At 39.0% G+C, this 13,110-nt stretch overlaps 1 protein-coding gene across 1 annotated transcript in view; it reads right to left on the bottom strand.

Moving 5' to 3' along the window:
- The window catches only part of U2af38 (U2 small nuclear riboprotein auxiliary factor 38), a 93,045-nt gene that overhangs the window by 36,488 nt on the left and 43,447 nt on the right, over positions 1-13,110 (bottom strand). Inside the window, exon 3 of the mRNA XM_068362048.1 lies at positions 5,968-6,034. Within this exon, the coding sequence (XP_068218149.1) occupies positions 5,968-6,034 (67 nt within the window). The remainder of the gene's footprint in view (positions 1-5,967; positions 6,035-13,110) is intronic.

The raw sequence follows: 13,110 nt of genomic DNA, 5'->3' as shown, positions 1-13,110 counted from the left end.
AATAAAATAAATTTTTGAATATACTTACCCGGTGATTATAATAGCTGCAACTCTTGCTCGACAGAAAAACTCTTCGGAAAAATTCGCCAGCGATCGCTACACAGGTAGGGGGTGTACTCAACAGCGCCATCTGTCGTTCAGATACCCAGTACTCATTGTAAACAAAGAACTCAATTTTCTCCTCGGTTCACTGGGTCTCTATTGGGGAGGAAGGGAGGGTCCTTTAATTTATAATCACCGGGTAAGTATATTCAAAAATTTATTTTATTATCAAAATAACATTTTTCAATATTTAACTTAGCCGGTGATTATAATAGCTGATTCACACCCAGGGGTTTGGGTAGAGACCAGCAAAATATGTTTACATCATATGAGCTAAGAATTTTTATTTCATTTTAGAAGTTATCAAAATAACTAAAACAAAATAAATAGGTACCTGGTAAGGAAGTCGACTTGAACAATTACTCTGCCTTTTTAAGTACGTCTTCCTTACGGAGCCTCGCGATCCTCTTAGGATGCTGAGCGACCCCTAGGATCTGAAGTATCAAGGGTTGCAACCCATACAACAGGACCTCATCAAAACCTCTAATCTAGGCGCTTCTCAAGAAATTACTTTGACCACCCGCCAAATCAACTAGGATGCGAAAGGCTTCTTAGCCTTCCGGACAACCCAAAAACAACAATAAAAACATTTCAAGAGAAAGATTAAAAAGGTTATGGAATTAGAGAATTGTAGTGGTTGAGCCCTCACCCACTACTGCACTTGCTGCTACGAATGGTCCCAGAGTGTAGCAGTTCTCGTAAAGAGACTGGACATCCTTAAGATAAAAAGACGCGAACACTGACTTGCTTCTCCAATAGGTTGCGTCCATTATACTTCGCAGAGATCTATTTTGTTTAAAGGCCACGGAAGTTGCGACAGCTCTAACTTCGTGTGTCCTTACCTTCAGCAAAGCTTGGTCTTCCTCATTCAGATGGGAATGAGCTTCTCGTATTAACAGTCTGATAAAATAGGATAAAGCATTCTTTGACATAGGCAAAGATGGTTTCTTAACTGAACACCATAAAGCTTCAGACGGGCCTCGTAAAGGTTTAGTTCGTTTTAAATAGAACTTAAGAGCTCTTACAGGGCATAAGACTCTTTCTAGTTCATTTCCAACCATACGATAAGCTTGGAATATCGAACGATTTTGGCCAAGGTCGAGAAGGCAGCTCGTTTTTGGCTAGAAAACCAAGTTGTAGAGAACATGTAACCGTTTCAGATGAGAATCCGATGTTCTTGCTGAAGGCATGAATCTCACTGACTCTTTTAGCTGTGGCTAAGCATACCAGGAAAAGAGTCTTTAAGGTGAGATCTTTCAGGGAGGCTGATTGTTGCGGCTCGAACCTGTCTGACATAAGGAATCTTAGTACCACGTCTAAATTCCAACCAGGTGTAACCAAACGACGCTCCTTCGTGGTCTCAAAAGACTTTAGGAGGTCCTGTAGATCTTTATTGTTGGAAAGATCTAAGCCTCTGTGACGGAAGACTGATGCCAACATGCTTCTGTAACCCTTGATAGTGGGAGCTGAAAGAGATCGTTCTTTCCTCAGATATAAGAGGAAGTCAGCTATTTGAGTTACAGAGGTACTGGTCGAGGATACGGATACTGACTTGTACCAGTTTCGGAAGATTTCCCACTTCGATTGGTAGACTCTAAGGGTGGATGTTCTCCTTGCTCTAGCAATCGCTCTGGCTGCCTCCTTCGAAAAGCCTCTAGCTCTCGAGAGTCTTTCGATAGTCTGAAGGCAGTCAGACGAAGAGCGTGGAGGCCTTGGTGTACCTTCTTTACGTGTGGCTGACGTAAAATGTCCACTCTTAGGGGAAGTGTTCTGGGAACGTCTACTAGCCATCGAAGTACCTCGGTGAACCATTCTCTCGCGGGCCAGAGGGGAGCAACTAGCGTCAACCTTGTCCCTTCGTAAGAGGCGAACTTCTGCAGTACCTTGTTGACAATCTTGAACGGAGGGAATGCATATAGATCTAGATGTGACCAATCTAGGAGAAAGGCATCTATATGAACTGCTGCTGGGTCCGGGATTGGTGAGCAAAATATTGGGAGCCTCTTGGTCATCGAGGTTGCGAAGAGATCTATGGTTGGCTGGCCCCAATTGGCCCAAAGTCTCTTGCATACATCCTTGTGGAGGGTCCATTCTGTTGGAATTATTTGTCCCTTCTGACTGAGACAATCTGCCATGACATTCAAGTTGCCTTGGATGAACCTCGTTACTAGTGATATGTTTAGACCTTTTGACCAGGTGAGGAGGTCCCTTGCGATCTCGTACAACGTCAGAGAGTAGGTCCCTCCTTGCTTGGAGATGTACGCCAAAGCCGTGGTGTTGTCCGAGTTCACCTCCACCACTTTGCCTTGAAGGAGAGACCTGAAGCTTTTCCAGGCCAGACGTACTGCCAGTAGCTCCTTGCAGTTGAAATGCATTGTCCTTTGACTCGAGTTCCATATTCCCGAGCATTCCTGACCGTCTAATGTCGCACCCCAGCCTACGTCCGATGCGTCCGAGAAGAGAACGTGGTTGGGAGTCTGAACAGCCAGGGGAAGACCCTCTCTTAGGTTGATATTGTCCTTTCACCAAGTCAACGTGCGGCTGGCAACCCACACTGGGTCGCATCGGTGGAGGAACCACCTCAACTGGTAGACGCGAGAAGGTTACCTCAGCGTCAACAGGGCGCACAACCGACCGGTTGGAAGGTTGTTGGCCAGAAGGTTCGGCAGCAACCTTCTCCGCATTAAAGTCCTCTATCAAGGACGCAAGCTTGGACTGCATGTCTTGCAGCAAAGCCCATTTAGGGTCTACGGGAGCAGGTGTGGCAACAGACGGGGTTAGCGACTGAGGCGGAACCGTTTACCATCCCTGAAAGCCTTGTTATGCGTGACATAATAGTACAGCAAAACTTCAAAGGCTCGACAGCAGCTGTGAAGTTGACCTGTAAACAACTTGGAGCGTCTCCTGGCTAGGCGCCAGGGAGAGTCTACCAGAATTGAGAAGTCTATCTGGGCAGAGGCATGAACTCCCAAGCCGAGAACTTCTCTCGTGTCATATCAGACTCTCGCTCTATAAACCAGTTTAAAAGAAGGGAAAGCAAAGGCTGTATCCCCCAAACTCCTCCTGGTGAAAAACCAGTCGCCTAGCCAACGTAACGCTCTCTAGGAGAGCGAGAGAGCACTAGCTTAAAAACAACGGCTTCGAAGTAGCTAGGCCTAGTGTAAGCTCTGACGTTTAGGCGAACGAGGAGCAGCAGTTACAAAAAGATCCGGATGAAGATCCTTAAAAAAATCATCATGATTTAATTAAAGTCCATAGGAGGCTAAGCAGCTTTAGGCTCCTCTCCATCTGACAGAGTCCTCAAGGGAATATCAGTAGGAGGGAGAACAGCAACTTCCTCATCTACAGGAACCTTGTCCGATAAAAGCTGAGTCTCTCACTGGTGCATTAGTAGCGGACCAGAACGCAACGTCATGTAACTGCTTGACAGTCTGTGAACTGTCAACAACTGAACTGTCAACCACAACAGGTGCGTGAGGACGCACAGCGTCCACTCGAGACTGCTTTGACTGCCTAGACTGAGCAGTCAAAACGACTCTAGAATGCTGAGGTTGACGCACAGCGTCAAAACAAGTCAACTCCGATTGTTAGTGAACGTCTTGAACGTCAACAGGAGCATCAGCCAGTGGCCTAACGTCCAAATGTGGCTGAAAAACCACACGAGACCGCATCGAGTGTGGTTCTAAACAACCTGACTGACGTGACTAAGCTACGCCAACGTCAACAGTAAGCACAAAGGAACGTTAGGTTGGCTGAAAGCCAGGATATCGATGAGATAAACGGCTAGACTCAACGGACTAATCGGCAGAATAGTCTTCCATAAGGGAGGCAAGCATATACTGCATGTCTTGCCATACAACCCATTAAGGATCAACGGAAATGGTTGTGGTAAGAGACGAGGGTAACGTCTGTGACCGCAACACTTTGCCTACAAAAAAAGACTCTCGGAGTCTGTGTTACGCTTTTGTTAGGCGGCGAGCAGTTATCCGATGACTGCATAGGGTCAGAGCTGTCCTAATGGTTGTAACCAGGACGCTGGACCTGTCCTGAAAGGACTGACTTTCGCTTAAGGGCTTCGAAACCTTGTGACAGGTTTCTTATGCGAAAAGCCTACGGATGACGAGGAGAAACAACGTCTCTCTCGTCTTATGGTAGGGGAGATCTTGGTAAGATACACCCGATACCATAGAGGGAAAAACGTCTGTTCGTTGGTCAAGGCCTCTCGAACCCATAAGTCGTTTGACATTACTTCTCCCCTGGGCTTGGGAGCATGTAAGAGGTCCCGGACTAGGTGAACGACAGGCACGAACAGACGAACCCTCGGACGCAACACTGTAACACTTTGCGCCTCGGACGCAACACTGTAACACTTTGCGCATATCACTTTATCACTTCGATTTTCTGTTTTGCACTTTTCTACCTGAAACACGCAATTCTACCCTTCATTAAAAGGTAGTAATTGCAAAATCAGTCGTATAATGCAAGCTCATTAATACCAGCAAAAAACAGAAAACATATTTTAAGATAAAAAAATCAGTGGCTGGGAAAGAGACTAAACACTAGTTCATATAACTACGTTTTCAATCTCTCACCGCACATAGCCTGGGGACGAGAATAAAAACCTAAAAACGTTTTATCCTTCCTCCCCGTACAGCGACTAGGGACGCGAGTAACACGAGAACAACGTTACCCGCTTGAACGGAACGTTTTCTCTCCTCTCTCTCCCTCCGTCTCTATCTCTCTCTCTCTTTCTCTCTTGATTTCGCACCTAAGAGAAGAGCCCAATTATATTTCGTCAAAAAAAACATGTTATTTGACTAAAGGAAAAAACTGAAAGGTTTTTCAATAAAAAGTTCCTTTAAATTAGAATTTAAAACATTTAAGCTAAGAAAGAATGAACAAAACGTCAGAATCGATTTACTCTTACTGCAAAGTGAAACCGTGATACACTCTCTCTCTATCGTAACGATAGAGCGCATGTTGAACGTCCTGAACGTCAACAACTGCGTAGCATAAAAAAACTAAACGTTAGTTCATCTTTGAAAACAGTACGAAGACTATCAAAGAAATTCTTTCATAAAATATTACATTTAAAAAGTTTTAAATCCTTAGCTCTTTAAAAGCTAATTACGATATAAAGGGCTCAACGTTGATTAACTTCGGTTTCCAAGTTAGGACCGCCTACTCTCAGGAAAGGTCTATATAAACAAAACATTAAAATTTATTTTTATATGTTTATAATAAATGGAAAGTTAATCGAAGAGGCCTAATAAAGGCGGAAAGATATAAAATATATAGAGGAAAATCTATAACGTGATAAGAATTACTAAAAGCCTAAACACACTTCCGTCTAAGGGAAGGGTCGGCCATTTAAAAGTGAAAGAAAGTCCATACTCTCTTTGTCACCATAATTAAATCTATCCAAAACGAGTTCAAGATTTAAGATGAAGATAAAACACCTGCATAGCGAAAGCTCAAAACTAGAATAAAGTACTTCACCAATTAGTTGTGAAAAAACTCCAGTTTAGCAACAGCGAATAAGAGCGTCTTATCGATAGCTCGACAGAGAGAAAATTGAGTTCTTTGTTTACAATGAGTACTGGGTATCTGAACGACAGATGGCGTTGTTGAGTACACCCCCTACCTGTGTAGCGATCGCTGGCGAATTTTTCCGTAGAGTTTTTCTGTCGAGCAACAGAGTTGCAGCTATTATAATCACCGGCTAAGTTAAATATTGAAAAATAAGTAATTCATAAGCAATCAGGAAGACAAGAAATCTGAAATACAAGAAGAACATCAAGAAAAAATAAAAGTAGAAAGTATTTAATCAATAATGAGTTTTCAAGAGACATTTCTAAGACTTACAGTGAGACCCATCGGCCGACTTTGCTGAATTCTGGGGATTACAGTAGAGGTTCAGGATCAACACAGTCTGCAAAGTTAGGCTACAATTAGGAACGTCCTACAAAATACCTATTATGGACGTCTTCAAAACTTACAATTAAAGCTGTTGCACAGACTAAAGTAAGCCAAAGATATCCCTTAGTCACACGATTCCTAAATATCACTCAAACTCATTTTCAATAGAGAAGGCTTGGTCACAGCAAGCAATTGGAGTTTTTCCACACAACCATTCCAACCTTTGTAGAAAAAAAAATTGCAATAAAAGAATATATTTCAGAGATTCCATAAATCTAAATAAATTATATCCCTTATATGAATTTCATACAGTACTGTAATATAGAGTATACAAGGAATGATGTAAAAAAATTAAGTATTTAATTTCCCTCTTTCCTATCCACAGTGCTTGAAAGGAAAACAAAATAAACAAAATTTTAAGGGGAATCTGCTAGAAAATAATACTTAACAACCTATTATCATTATAAAAAAGTTGGAGGATATTTCAAAAAACAAATTTCATGCTGGTAAAAAAATTATTTCAACATTTCACGTGATGAAAAGATGCTACTATACAGTATATGGTTATGACACTAACTTTAATAGAAATTTGCCAGTCTCAAAATTGTAAATACTGTACTAAATATACTAAATGAAATTATTTTGTAATCATGATGGGCTTTACCACCACATCACTTTTATAAAATTTGTAAGATAAATATCTCCTTTATTCCACACACACTATAGGTCAATTTTTACATTTTTTTTTTTCTAATTATAAGACAAAACTATTACATTAGTATGAAATGAAATAGATGAGGACCTAAATGAAGTTACCAAATAAAAGTTGCCTAAACATATTCCAATAACAGACCTTTAAATCCGAAGATGTAGAGATAAATCTCTTTAAATAATGTATTAATTTATGGTACTAGGGATCTCCTCCATGTCAGGTACAGTACTGTCATTGCAAGCTGATGATCCCTTAGCTGTCAAAAGTAACATGATAGCACTTACTGGTAAAAAAAAATTGTTAAGATGTCCTTTTATAAATGATACTCTAGGATAAATTCACAATGAAACAATAAAAAAAAAGATAAGTATGAAAGATGCATTTAAAATAACCTGTAAGCTTTATAAACTCAAATGTCTTACTTCACTTGAACACCATCACTCAAAGAACAATTGGTTAATAGACTGAAAGCCATTCTTGAAAGAGTTTACCTAAAGAAATTCTTAGCTGAAGTCATCTGCACAGTCAACATCCAAATTTTTCTCCCAAAAGTTGCCGTTGGGTGATAATTCCCAATATCAAGGGTAAAACATACTTAAAGTAAAAAATAAGTAATAAGTATATACAATGTTTTGTAAAAATATTTAATTCTCAGTATTTAAGGACACTCGAGGATACATCCCAACTTAATATTCTCGATACGCCTCAGAAAATATACTTGTTTGGTTAATGCCCATGAAGAGAAATATATGCTCAGTGTCTGAGCAGATAACCACTTCCATCACAAGTTAGAAGCCCTTCCAATAGGGTTATCTTACTACTCAGCAGGTCATTAAAATGTTTCCATCCTCTTTGAAAGCAAACTACTGTACATATGACGGAAGACTAGTTGCTTTTAGCTCGGTGTGACTGTTGCTGTTGGGGTCGGCATGCAGATTTGTCCTGGACCTGAAGGGGGCCAATGCGGCATACCCTCATGTCTCCAGTTGAAACATACCCTCACTCCTTGTGCCCGGCCTGCGGAGGACACACTTGTAGGTAGAATTCTCCTTGCACAGAATGACAGGAGTGGCCTTCCTCCCAGTGGGAGAGGTTTGGCAGATGACGTAAGGAGGAGTATAAAAGGGATTTGTCTCATGGGGTCATCCTCGAAGGTGAAGAAACTTCGACTTCCTTCTTCGTTGTCTTAATCTATCCAGACAAAATGCCAATAGTCCTAATGTCGACGAACATAATGCCACTGGTCGTATTGTCGACTGACATAATGTAGATGGGCCAAATACTGACATCCGTTTGAAAAGGAGGTAATGTCGATTCCCAAAAATTTAATAACAACAACAACTATACAGTATATGATAAGGATAAAAATAATAATAACTATTTTTATGCTAATAATTTTGTGTGTGGAAAGCCATTTACGACACGACTGTGAACTGACCATAGTAGGGATTACGTCATCATCCACGTTGAACTACACCTATTCATAACCAGGTTGCTTCAAAATACGACAGAAATTTGTCACATTGACCAAAATTGGATAAACAATAGTATTTGAATATGTCTTCCTTATTCTATCAATAGCGGTTCTTTTGAAATCAACATTGGTTAAAGTTGGGTTCAAATTCCGGTCTTTCAAAAAATTAAAATGAGCTTGTCAACTTACTTATCCCTTTTGCTAGTAGGGCAATAAACCAACGTTTTATTATTTGTAACAAAATATGAATAGCATACAACTGCTACCCTAAAGGAGGAGAATCAAACCAAATTGCAAAGCCATGTTGAATAGGTTTCTAACATTCTTTGATTGTTACACATTGAGTAAATACTGGTGTCCTCACTATCATGAAGCAAAAATGCTTCTCCTCTTGAAGGTGTTGTCAAATCTTCATCGCCATTTAAATTGCGTTGACTAGAATTTTCTGTGATAACTACCAAGAAAAAATGGTTTGAACAAAATTATTGGCATAAAAATAGTTATAATAATTTTTATCCATATCATATATAGTTGTTATTATTATTAAATTCTTGGATTCGACATTATCTCTTTATCAAACGGATGTTAGCTTTTTGCCCATCGACATTATGTCAGTCGACAATATGACCAGTGGCATTATGTTCGTCGACATTATATCCATCGGCATTTATCTGGATAGATTGAGTCGACGAAGAAGGAAGTCGAAGTTTCTTCACCTTCGAGGATGACCCCAAAGGAGACAAATCCCTTTTAGACTTCTCCTTACATCGTCTGCCATACCTCTCCCACTGGGAGGATGGCCACTCCTGACATTCTCCACAGGGAGAATTCTGCCTACAAGTGTGTCTTCTGCAGGCCGGGCACAAGGAGTGAGGGTATGTCTCAATCAGAGACATGAAGGTGTCGCATTGGCCCCCTTCAGGTCTAGGACAAGTCCGCATGCCGACCTCAGCAGCACCAATTACACCTGAAAAGAGAAAAGGAAAAACAGATTAGTCAAATGGCCAGTCAAGTATAGTTATAGCGGTAGAGGGAGACGTCTGCTCTCAACCGAGCCAAAAGCAGCTAGTCTTCCAGCTTCATCAAAAGCATATTCCCCAATAAAGAGCGAAAGGGTTTGTATTAATGACGGAACAATATTTGAGTTTGAAAACAAGGGTCCATGATTAACATGGCTAAAGGCACCAATAAAATCAAGGCCAATAATACGAACTTCCTGACCAGGATTTCTATGCAGCATTGGGAACTATTAGAAGGGCATCACATGCTCCAAAGCCTGTGCAAAAGCCAAATTGCAAACTAGGGAAAAGATTATTACTTTCAGCATACATATTTAAATGTCTTGCCGAAAGACATTAAAAGACTAGATAACATGGGAGTGATGAAAACTTTGTGGTAGGCTACAGCTACCACAAACACATTCACCCAATAAAGTAGCATTACCAATTCTCCAAAACTGCAAAAAGAATCTCTTCTTGTTAACTTGTACAGCCACCTTAGGTTCCATAGATAAAAACCATGGAAAAATAATTCTTGAAATGTAAGCGTGCCTCTCAGCGAGAAGTTAGATACTGTATATCAAAGGGGAAAGACTATTTGAAGACAAAAAGAGATTGGTTGGTCACGAAATGAACATGTAAAGATATATAATTAATTATCTTATCTTTTATATGCTAATTGGGCTGTAATATTTGTGAAAGTACACAATGTCTGGCTTTCATGTACAAATGTTTTTTAATAACTTTTCACTTGATAGTCTATTTCATTATGATTAGTATCATAAGTATACAGAGAATACATAATAACATAATGACTGTTGTGCTGATGCAACACTAACTTATTTAAACGTAAAGACATTTCTGGCTTACTTTTCATGAATACTTCCTAGTTTCTAATTAGTTCTATGGAAATAAAAAATTTCCAATCGTACTTGCTGCTTTCATGTAATATTAAACAATTCAAACTAAAATACAGAAGCAGAAAATATCTTTCTCTTCTTTATTATTTCAAAAATCCACTGGAATAATCCTTGTTAAACAATAAACTAGTGAATAATGTTATCATAAAACTTGCTGGAGTAGAGGGGAGCATAACATTCTGGGATATGTTGAGATATGCCAGACAAAAGTGTTTCAGAAACATCAGTGTTGAATATTACCGACTACAATTTTACATGACATTTCAGTCAGGATATATTCTACAAATACTCACCAGAACATAAATTTTCTGTCTTGTATGTGGAATCAGCTGCCAAGTGTTCAAACAGTAAGAAAAAAGGTTAAAGTTAGTTATGAAAGTTAGCATAGCCAGACTAACGGGCAAAAATTCTTAACACTAACAGGACTGGCTAACAGCTTTTTTTTTTTTTTAAGTGGAACTAATCATACATATTAGTTCAGAAATTTGAGCTTCAAAACAACTAACAATTGGATTGACTAAAAATTAATATTCTGACATAATTTCTTGAAGAGATTTATGTTCAAAAACTACCATTTCTGATATCTGGAGAGAGGGTAATCATGCAGAATCAGTTTTATTGTAAAGTGTTGTATTACCCATTGCATAACTGCATCACAGTACAGTATATGGATGTGCCAATTCTCAGAAAGAATATCATTTCTAAACCTTTATTTTCATTATCGTCGTCGTCGGCGCCCACTCGTGTCCGAGTATTGGGTTCTGTCGTTAGCCATCAGCCTCCTATCTGTGGGGTGGGTGCTTATATCTGATGTGACTGCCACAACCCTACTATGGGGTTTAATCTGCTTTAAATTATATTCTTCATCCACAAATAAATCCATAGCTTGTTTTTTAAAATGGATTTAAACATTATCCTATTAGATTTGGGAGTTTTCATGTTTGATCTAGAGCTATATTTTGCAGACTCGGCTATTCTACCAACAACTTCATTCAATTTAATGCCAAAATGAGCAGGGAACCAGCCTAATTCCAACAGTGGATGATAACCTAATGAAAAGTGGGCTTGACTAATGGTAGGGATATTTGAAAGATGCTGGACATTCTCCTTTCAAGAAGAGCTCCACAATTCCAGAATAATCGGTCGTGCTACATAAGATAACGTTCAAGTGAAATAAGATGTTATGTCAATGTATGATCACACCTACTGTGTAAAAACCTTTTCAGATAACACTACAGAACTCAACTAAAAAATTTTATCTTTTAAGACAGTTAGGAAATCAGTCAAGCTGTACAAACAATAAAAAAAAAAAAAAATTGATCTATTAAATATTATATGTATAGAACTAAAAAACTATTCAAACTGGGCAATCATCAACGATCTAACACCAACATACAAATATTATACAGTATTCCATTTCAATACATTTATCATCTTACAAGTGAATGCTTTCACAACTCTCATGCTAATTATTGAAAAAAAAAAGGAAATTCAAGAATTTAAAACACACGTCTTGTGACTACCTTCAAACCTTGGCTACTACTGTATAATGTAAAACCGAGTAATAAAAACTACGAAACCTAACTCTACCATCCGACTTACCACTGAAGGAATTTAGCCGAGACCCAGAGTATAATTACAAGAAATAAAAGTCCTGTAAATGTTAGAACATAGCAGTTTTTTTTTTTTTAACACATGTATGAGCAATGGTGTTATTCATTTCCACGTAGCAATCTACACTGACAAACTGACAGTTTTCAAAGTGTACCAAAGAAATATTTTGGGTCCCACAGAAAGAGAGAGACTGGCTTGTACATAAAGTATACATACTGAGTAAATTCAGAATTGTAATGTACTGTACATATGGTTATTGTTCTTGAGCAGCAAGTATTACAAAATCTAAAACTCAATAAATTTATATTTTTCCTGACCATACAAACCTGAGACCTCTAATAGGAGTATGACTTTAGCATAGCTGGAAACTGGCCGTTAATCTTTGAACAAGGTAAACACACCTGACAGGTAGCACTAACCTTCATTTCGACCTTCGGCCTATGACTAGTGGGGTGGTTGAGCCAGGAAGAGCAACTTGAAGCTATCAGGTTTGTCTGGTTAGCAAAATTATAAATTGAGCCTAAAATTTGTGCTTTGTTCCTATACATAAAACGAACCTTCGACCTTTAACAGGAGACTTATCCTGATGTGTGGAAGTCCCTATATAGCTAGTCTAGTTGGTTTCCTGACCCAGAAAAACATTATTGTCCTTTGGTTCTGCATTAGAGCAAAAGTTATGACTTGTGTTCAACCTCCTTACTACCTGAGCATGGAGATATCAGATGTATTAGGCTAGGCCTCAACAATTTATTAGTGGACGGTCTTAGGAGAGTCTTAATCCTATAGATGTGTGTCCAAATGTTGTGACATTTATAAGATTGATGGGAATACATAAATTTTTTCCTTCCTTCCATTCGTTAAAAAGGATGGGGGAGATACTCCAATACAAGCCAGTGTAAAAAAAAAAGGAGCCATAATGAGTAGCTTACCTGCACTCATCTAATCCAGTCCATAATGGTGCAATTGTCAGGACCCCAAGGGAGGAGAATAAGAAAGGAAAATGGGGCAGACTCTTACATTTCATTCTTGGACTTGTGCATAATCGCTATCCAAGATGATATTCTTTATGTACACATGTTAAACAGTTATTATAGGACTCGAGGAGAATGTGTCCAGGGATGTAGCTGACGGTGAGACTTGTCTGATTCCAGTACTTTAGGTTTTCCATATAATTTTTAGTCTAGTTATTGTATGACTGTAAATTCACATTAAAGGTTATTCTCAACCTACTTATTTTTTTTTTCATCTGGGAAATTAAATCACTTTTAAATAATCTTCTTTCAGTATACTGCCTCACATAAGATAACCCCCTTTCAAGCCTGAAGTTTTTTTTTTTTTTTTTTTCCTAAGACTCACTCAATCTTGAAAAAA

The sequence above is a fragment of the Palaemon carinicauda genome, chromosome 38, assembly GCF_036898095.1.
Source record: "Palaemon carinicauda isolate YSFRI2023 chromosome 38, ASM3689809v2, whole genome shotgun sequence".
Lineage (NCBI taxonomy): Eukaryota > Metazoa > Arthropoda > Malacostraca > Decapoda > Palaemonidae > Palaemon > Palaemon carinicauda.
Note: the sequence above shows the minus strand (reverse complement) of the source record. Positions and strands in the feature narration are given on the sequence as shown.